Below are 9616 nucleotides of genomic sequence, written 5' to 3'. Positions count from 1 at the left end.
TTTGTAGTAGGGCTTTTAGCAAGTTACTACTGCATCGGGTTCAGGCGGGGTCCCAGGACGAGTCCTGCGTGACGCCTTGGTACACCTAGGTGGGAGGCTTCGGGAACTGTTTGAGGAGTGTCTGTCTAGCGGGCAGTTCCCGAAGTCGTGGAAGGAGGGCAAATTGGTCCTGTTGCCAAAGGGGGGGCGTCCCCCAGACTCTTCTTCGGCATATAAACCAATTGTGCTGCTGAACGAGACGGGCAAGCTCTTCGAGAAGATTCTCGCTACTCGTCTTGTTCAGCATCTCGAAGAGGTGGGGCCGGGTCTTTCAGAGACACAGTACGGGTTCAGGGCTGGTCGTTCAACGGTGGACGCCCTGAACGCCCTGAAGATCCGAACCACAGAGGCGGTGGCTCGAGGGGACGTGGTCTAGGCGGTATTAAGGACGGTGATTAAGGTGCAGGCCCAAATGAGGTATCTAGGTCTGATCCTGGATGGAAGATGGAGTTTCGGGCAGCACTTCGTCCAACTGGGCCCGACGCTTATCAATGCCGCTGCCGCCTTAGGTCGCCTCCTACCCAACGTGGGAGGACCAGACTCGCTATGTCGGCGCCTATATGCCGGCGTGGTATGCTCCATGGCGCTGTACGGCACACCAATATGGGTGGACGCTCTCACTGCTCGGAACAAGGCACTTCTGCGGAGACTGCAGAGGATCGTAGCGGTGAGGGCGATACGTGGATACCGTACGGTTTCGTGGACTTCTTGCGAGCGATCCACCCTGGGAACTCCAGGCGGAGGTACTCGCGGAAGTTTACCGTTTCCGGGAAGAAGCCAGAGCGAGTGGCGACCGTCCAGGGTCCGCGGAGGTGGAGCGAGTAAGGGCTCTTGCCCAACAAGCTCTTATTAACAGATGGGAGGAGGAGCTGGGGTCCCCAACAGCAGGCTTGGCGACAGTGGAGGCGATCCGCCCCCACTTGAGTCGATGGTTGAAACGGAGTCACGGCACACTCACATTCAGGCTAACTCAGATGCTTACCGGGCATGGTTGTGTCGGTAAGTACCTGCACCAGATAGTGAGACGGGAAATGACGCCCGCCTGCCATGCGTGCGGTGCGCCATTGGACACGGCGCGTCACACCCTGATGGAGTGTGCCGCCTGGAGGCCTCCCTGGTGGCGATAGTCGGCGGAGATCTCTCGTTGCCGAACGTGATAACTGCCATGCTAGGCAGCGAGAGGTGCTGGAACGAGATGGTCTCTTTCTGCGAAAGTGTAATGTCGCAGAAAGAGGCTGCGGAGCGGGCGCGTGAAGAGAGTGCCTCCGCGGATTCGCTCCGACGAAGAAGACCGGGGAGAAGGCATCAACGCTATGCGCACCTTCTCCCCCCGCTGTAAGCGTCGCCGGGAGTAGGGGGGTTCTCTGCACCCTGGGAACTCCTCTAGCTTGGAGGCCCATTATGGGCCAACCGTCGGAGCGTCACGGTAGCATGCGTAAGCGATCCCGTGATGCCCCCCTGTAAAGACGGATTGGGTACCGCTGGTTTTTTAGTGGGTACTCCGGCGTATTCAGCGCCGGCGAGCCCCACATACCACCCCACATCATCGTGGGGGAAACGCGTCATGCGTTTTTCCAGCGAAAAAAAAAAGGTCTTTTAGCAAGTTAAGTACCACCCACTTATCACACGAGGGACATAACACCTTTATTTTTAGGGTTCCAACCCCTATTCCCCTATTTTGTAATCCCCTATGTTTTGTAAGGAATATTAAATATTTCTTTTTTATATATAAATTACGAAACAAAAAAGTACTGATAGATCAACCGATTTTGACGAATTTACAATTATTACCTGTTTTGAAGGATTATAATGAAACAGACTATCATCATCATTATTTTTTAATATGTTTATATTAAAAATAATGATTATGATAGTCTGTTTATAATATGTTTATATTAAAAATAATGATTTTTATAACTGTGATAACTACAAGGTATTATATTAGCATACAAAAGGGAGTTACTTTGACACTTAAATTTTATTTATTTGTAAAGATAATAATCACTAGGCAAATAGAGTTGATATGTCCAGTAGCTATACCTACAACTTGATTCATTCAAACCAGGGATTGTATTTTCGTGTGTTAATTTCGTAGGTGATGTAATAAATCTAAAATCTTAAGCAAAGGTTCAGATATATGATGTGATTTTGCGTTTTAATTTACCATATACACATCCCACGAGCAACCACATACATACAAAATATGCGATATACGCGGACAACGTTTAAAAAAATACTTCAATCAAATGAAATTTTAGAGACTATTTTGGTAAATACACTGAACAAAAAATATTTTAGAATATAAAATAATAAAAAATATCATAATAATTTATAATCCGTATCTCGCCAAGCGATCTTTCTATACGTACTCAGTGCTAAAAAATCTTACCTATCTTGATAAGTGATAATCATCCTTTGTTATAAATACGTCATGTGTATTGTTTCTTTTTTCTTATTTATAAAAACTGCCGGATTAAATAAATATATTTATAATAACAGTCACATTTTCTGATACAATATATTTTTATATTGCAGCTACTGAATATGAACGCATGCCGCCTATATATAAACTCGACGATTACGACTCTTGTCTACAAAAACCTAGCGACGTCTTCTGTTTATTGCATTTCACACTGGTGTCTGATGAGCCGAGTGAACTTCTCCAAATTATTGAGGTTTATATATTATTATATTTGTCAGTATATGCCACGAAATTGACTTTTTTTTAAATAACTTTAGATTGGCGCTTCATTTATCATTGTAAATCAAATGTAATAACATTTAACATATTTTTTAAATAATGTGGTGTTTTAGGAATATTCAGAATTTAAACAGTCGCATTTCAATCACACAAAACTGAGATATGGTGTGTGTGTAACTAAAAATTGCCAGCGTTACATATACAATAAAACATCGGTCTCAGACGAAACCCTTGAGGGATGCCTGAATCAATCTTTTTGGGAAGAATACCAATTAAGAACAAAAATAGAACACTATTCCTGCTCCAGTTTGTCTGATAACGATGTCGAAATTGATTTTGCTGATATCATAACAGGATTTATAGTATTGGTTTTAATACTTTTAAATGTATGCGGAAGCCTTTACGATATCTACGATACGAATAAAAACGAAGGTATAGTAATAAGCTTTAATTTATTACAAGTCACACAAATAAAATGAGAGATTTACGTGAAGATATTATTTATAATAAACTTTTATTTCTGTTCATTTTTAGGTATGTTAGCATGTTTTCTTTTATCATTTTCAATAAAACGAAACTGGAAAATGCTAACCTCAACGAAACGCCCTTTGGATCCGCGTTTGCAAAGACTTAAAAGTTTGAACGGATTGAGGTAAGCTTATTATGCTTTAAAGTATGCTACGTTATCATTTTAAACCTTTCTTTTACCTATATTTAAATTTCGTCGGAATCTTTTATAAGAGTCACTATTGTTGCTTAGAATACTTGAAGATCTGATGCGTGGTTGGTGACTGTGACTGGCTTATCAGTCGGGTTTGCACAAAGTCCTACCACTAAGTAACACACCTTACTAAAACAAACTTTAAACTGACTGTGCTCACGGGATAGCACTGTTTGATTACAATATTTGTATATATAATATACTATAATGTAACATTTGTTTTTTCCCTATAGGTGTATTTTGGCGTACGGCGTGATAGTAACTCACTGTATAATACCGTACCTGGTTGCCGCTGAAAATGTTCATGACTACGAATTGGTAATTGATATATTTTATTTTATTTTAGATACTATATTTTAGACAATTTAACATATGGACAGGTACAATGTTTTGGTGTTGTACTTCATATCAATTAAATAAACAATACTATGAGTATTTACAGTGAATTATTAGTACAATTCTATGTCTTACTTAAGTCCATCAATAAAGTCAACTAAATTGTTTTTCGCGTTTACTTTCAGTTATACTCCGATATATGGAAACATATGCTTTTTAATTCATCACTTATGATGCAAACCTTCATTGTCATTTCTGGATTCTTTATGGCGTATAAAATTGAAATAAGCTTTAAAAACCAACAATTAAACTGGAGTATGGTTCCTAAGGGAATAATCACCAGATATCTCAGGTAAATATTTTAATTCTAAAAAACTAAACGTAATCTTTATTGGCACCTACGATGTAACTGATAGTTCTTACGGTAAAGCCGTAATTTTATAAATATTCAGTTCCAGTACGAAGATCACTCCGTTCCAATCAATCATGTAATCGATCATGCTTCAGTTTAATAGTTAAACAACAACTACATATTAAGTACCAGGGTTGACAGAACAACTAAAAGAGGTGGAAGCTAAAAGCTAAAAGCTAAAAGCTAAAGCTAAGAGCTAAATAAAATATAGATGATGACGATGATGATGATGATATGATCCCCGCTCAAGTGATTTGTGCTGGAGACTTTGTAGTGTTCACGTTTTTGTGCAAACACAAGTTACGATTGGAGAAATTTCAAGAAGAGCATTAACGTCTTACGTAGCTTGCGTAACGCGAGTGTACTGTCAACTCGAGCCAAACCTTAAGATACTTTTAAAATTTTCTTGACAAGAAAAAATGAATATTTCGATTATTAAATAAATGTATATCGTGTTTTTAAAAACCAAATTGAACATCGTTTACGTCAGTCTTACTTATCACCTGCTTTTGACGCTAACCTTGAATTATTTGTATATTTTCAGATTGACACCAGCCTATGCTTTTATTATACTTCTGACGGCAACATGGTTTAAATTTCTAGGACCTGCACCGCTATGGGAGGTAATATTTCCATCAAAACTACTTTAAGACATACTATAACAAATAAAATTGTATTGTAACTAGTTAAGTAAATAATCGCATGTTGATTTCGCAAATAATATTTATTGGACATATTTTTGATCTTTTTCAGGTAACAGGAAAGATAATGATATCGGATTGTAGACGGCGGTGGTGGTTAAATCTCATATACATGAACAACTACGTGTACGACTCCCAGTGCTTGCTGCACTCTTGGTATTGTGAATCTTATTTTATCTTATTTATAAAAATCATTTATCTAATTTTAGCAATGTATATTGCCTATAATAGTATAATATCTTACAAATGAATATCAGGGAACTACCAATTGAAACATTCAACTTCCAATCGGAAAATTAAAAAAATGGAATATAATATAAATAAAGATAATAATTTCTTCGCAGGTATCTCGCTGTAGATATGCAAATGCTCTGCTTGGGGCTCGTCCTATGCGTGCTACTCAAAACCTACAGACTGAAGAGGAAGATATTGACGTCTCTTTTTCTCATTGGTATTACAATGGCCGCTGTTCACACCTATATTCGGGATCTTTATCCCATCATGATAATTTGGCCGAGGTGATTTGTTAAAATTTATCTGAACATTTTCTAAACTTAATTCAATGAAAGGTTAAGTAACAAACATTCCGATCGACTTAATACGATTTCCATTCCGCTATCTTCATTTGGACCATAACGGTCGTACAGAAGAAGGCTACGTTCTTCCACGCCACTTTCCTGTGGTGTATCGCCTACACGATTGCTCGCAGGGAGAAGTCTTGTCTGACCTGTTGGACCAGGATCTACGCATTTCACGCATATGCTAAGTTAAGCCCCGGTTTGTGCCACATTGGTGACACACCGGTGTCGCTTCGCGTCTGATCTTTCATATTCTAGAAAGTATCTGTGATTGGTCTCTTCGCATTCGTCTCATCCAAGCTATAAAGTCCAGCAGAATAATTCAAACGACCCTTTTATTTTATATTATTGTAATATTATATTGACCAGCAGACTAAAATTCTTAATTCTTCTTAATTCTTGATGTGATGTTGTAAGACCGTTCGTAAGCACGGTTTGATATCTTCACACTTCCAATGCACGGACGTTCTTACTCCAAATAAAATAAGATGACGGTGGAGCTAGAAGTACTTGAAGCAGCTAAATCTGCTCAAATTCAAGCCTGGTTTTCGATTTCACTGATACCACCCCCTAATGTTGAAGTAGAGGTGGCTTGGCTTCAAAACGCAATTTTCGACACTTCAATGCCATCGGTGTAAGCTGGTACATGCAAACAGGCTGCGTGAAATACTAACTGAAAATCTCCATGAATATAATTCCGTTCTGATGTACTTATTTAGCAAACCATCCAGTGTTTTAATTTTTCAATATTAATTCCTTGTTTTTTTCAGAGATATTTTTATTTCGTCCTAAATACATTCCTGATCGGATATCTTTCTCCTTACTCAGTCAACAAAACTATAATAAAACTTCTGCTCAAATGATTAACTATCAATCAGTCAGAAATAATCTATAATAAATATAAAAAGTAGAGTTATTGCTGTGGTTTTTAGAAGCAAGGAGTTATGTGTACCGCAGTACTTTTGGAGTGTTCATTTCAACAAAATTAATTTCACTAACTTCGTTTGTTTTAATTACAGCGAAGGCAGTTTATATTTCAAGACGGACCCTACTTTTAACGAGATTTATAAAATGGGTCACGCTAACTTTGCCAGCTACATTATAGGAATATCACTCGGTTACTTCGTGTACAAGTGGCAAAGCAAGGAAATAAATATAAAAAAATATTCGGTAAGAAATTATTAATATAACCACACTACACTTTCAAGGATTGCTAAACTTTGTTATAAAGTCGATTTTTTTTTTTATTATTAATTTGATTGTCCTATGTCAAGTTACTAAAAAGTATTTTCAATTAAACAAGGCTTAATAGCAGTCCGGAGTTTAAAAGTTGACAATTGGTGTATCTAAAATTGGGTAAAAACCCTAACCCAACCTGGGTTGCATCTAACTCCGGACGTGTCTGATAGCCGTAGTCTAAACGATAAGATACAGAGTGCACTTGTATACTATAAAATGTCCTGTGTAATAACTTGCATGTGTACTTAGAAACACGTATATTTCAAAGAGTGGTACTTAGAGCATTGCTATTTTAAATATTAAGTAACAAGGTTACATTTTAGGTAGACCAGAAATAATAAAGTTTTCCAATAATTTTACAATATATATTCTAATTTAAAGAGTTAAATAAATAAGTATTTACATAACAATTGAAGAATCAATCAAACGTACAATAATAATTGATTATATATTTTTTGCCTTTTTTTAGAATTACAGGTATATTCATTGGATCGTGGGTCCGTTGATTATCGCTTCCATTATGAGTGGTGCTGTTTTCTATAGACAAGCGGAGAAGGAACCTCTGTACTTAAGAGTGATTTACGCCTCTTTAGCTAAACCGACAATGGCAATATTATCGGCAATACTGATCGCTGGAATGATTTTCAAATTGGAGAGTAAGTTCAATGAAAGTCTTTCTGACTTCTTGACTGATTTTGAATTTCTTTATTTATATTTCTCTGCCTCGTTAGTCTCGTGGCTAGCTTATTAGACGAGATACTAGGTTCAAACCCTAGTTTCAACGAATGTGATTATTAGTTAAGATGGCATGTTCACACGTCCGTGACTCGGAACAAACGTAAAGCTGTTGTTCCGGTTGAGGTTTAATCGGATTTTAAGAATAAGGAAAGGGGGGGGGGGTAATTTGTACCTGCGCTAATTACTTTTGCTCTTTAATATTGTGCAATTAACTAGTTTTCCTTGACAATGGTCGTTGTAAAATCGCTCAAAGATATATTGTTATATATATATATATATGTCGTCGATTACGAATAATTAGTAACTCAGTTGATTTTGTTGTATCTGTGGGGTGTGAGCGCCGTGACGTAATGAGTCACGTGATCGGAATCGTTTGAAGGGACAACGGACACATTTTTAATTGTTTTGAGAGCGGTGAGTCGCAAGCTAACTTCCAAACGAAACCGTTGGTTCACGCAACTCTGATAATTATAATATACCTACTTTGTAATTTGTGGTTGCTTATCACGCCATTAACCCGGTATCAGAAGCTCCTACTGATGACGGGCGTGTCGCTGATCTATGGCTGGCGTCGGCTGTTGATTCTAATGTACAAGATTGAGCACGTCCTAGTAAATAAAACATGTACTAGGAGGCCTCTCTCTTCTAAAACATCAGTTCTTTATGCGACAAATCTAGACACGCGGTAGGGTGCCAGCCAAGTTCAAGTAACAGAACTGGCGAGCAGCACCGTGTGTAATATTATATATTTTTCACATATACCTATTTAAACAAATAAACTTTTAAATGAAAAATTATTAAATATATTTGTTTTTGACTTTATGCACGTTCGTGTGTGTTCATGTGTGTGTGTGTATTTATGTATAATGTTCCGTTGTTTTCTATTATAAGCTTGATTGTATGTGCGTTTTAATGAAATATATATTTTGATTACAGGTGTATATCGGATTTTTTTCGAATCAAATATATGGTTGATACCGAGCAAATTGACCTATAGTGTGTATTTAGTACACTACATGTACGTAATAATATACACTAACCAGCAAACAAGTCTAATATACTTTACGATGTTTAACTCGGTAAGAATCTGATAATAATTTATTGTTTGTAAGGATGTTGCATTACTGCGAAATTAAGATCACCAGATTCATAATAAAAACTTACCGATTATTATTATGGGGTGACATCTATAATAAATAATAATACTTTACGCGTAATTATAAAAAAAAAAATATTACGAAAGTAACATGACTTAGAAAGTATTCGAATTTAATTTTGATATGAATAAAGTTTTAATACATAATATTAATATATATGTAATTCAAAGTCAAAATCTTTATTCATTAAAGAAATGTTAAACTTGCTTTTTGACTGTCAAAAATCTACCAACGTTCGGGAAATAAACATCTGTCCGAGATTTTACGGGCGAAATGACTTCATCTATTATAATATTTAAGTATAGACGAATTTGTTATCATTAACTTGTAGGTTATGACTTTCGATAAAACATTAATTGATGTAAAATACATCGAGAGTTGACCAACACACATTGGGGCATCGTGGTCAAATAAGCTTCGATAACTTCTCCTTTAGACGGAGGTCTTAGCCCAGCAGTGGGACGTTAAACGGTAACGTCTTAAGTTCCCGTGGTTCCCGTTAACTTTATGAGATATGAAAACATTTCTTACATACATACAATGTCTGCAGTAACCATCAGATTTCCCATTTACATGCATTCCTTCCGATTATAATTGAAAATAATAAAATATTTATATGTAAATAAAGAGCCGAGATGGCCCAGTGGTTAGAACGCGTGCATCTTAACCGATGATTTCGGGTTCAAACCCAGGCAGGCACCACTGAATTTACATGTGCTTAATTTGTTTATAATTCATCTCGTGCTCGGCGGTGAAGGAAAACATCGTGAGGAAACCTGCATGTGTCTAATTTCAACGAAATTCTGCCACATGTGTATTCCACCAACCCGCATTGGAGCAGCGTGGTGGAATATGCTCCATACCTTCTCCTCAACGGGAGAGGAGGCCTTAGCCCAGCAGTGGGAAATTTACAGGCTGATTATGTTATGATTATGTTTATGTTATGTAAATAAATTATCATTACAGATCGTTCTGTCCGTCTGCATCACACTCG

General features: G+C 37.5%; 1 protein-coding gene across 1 annotated transcript; it reads left to right on the top strand.

Annotated features, from left to right (window-relative positions):
* The first annotated feature begins 1440 nt into the window (after nt 1-1440).
* Nucleotides 1441-8066, top strand: LOC113398310 (nose resistant to fluoxetine protein 6-like). Its single transcript, XM_064217801.1, has 10 exons — nt 1441-1474; nt 2539-2714; nt 2854-3046; nt 3275-3392; nt 4754-4832; nt 4963-5066; nt 5255-5428; nt 6508-6658; nt 7197-7383; nt 7993-8066. The coding sequence occupies exons 1-10, from the start codon at nt 1441-1443 to the stop codon at nt 8064-8066; spliced, it is 1290 nt and encodes a 429-aa protein (XP_064073871.1).
* Nucleotides 8067-9616: the final 1550 nt, after the last annotated feature.

Source organism: Vanessa tameamea, chromosome 18, assembly GCF_037043105.1.
Source record: "Vanessa tameamea isolate UH-Manoa-2023 chromosome 18, ilVanTame1 primary haplotype, whole genome shotgun sequence".
NCBI lineage: Eukaryota > Metazoa > Arthropoda > Insecta > Lepidoptera > Nymphalidae > Vanessa > Vanessa tameamea.
Note: the sequence above shows the minus strand (reverse complement) of the source record. Positions and strands in the feature narration are given on the sequence as shown.

Coding starts and splice junctions, on each gene's coding strand:
- LOC113398310 (XM_064217801.1), top strand. CDS start 1,441: ATGGGCCAACCGTCGGAGCGTCACGGTAGCATGC. Junction 1,475..2,538: donor GGAGCGTCACGGTAGCATGC/GTAAGCGATCCC, acceptor TTATAATAACAG/TCACATTTTCTGATACAATA. Junction 4,833..4,962: donor GACCTGCACCGCTATGGGAG/GTAATATTTCCA, acceptor GATCTTTTTCAG/GTAACAGGAAAGATAATGAT.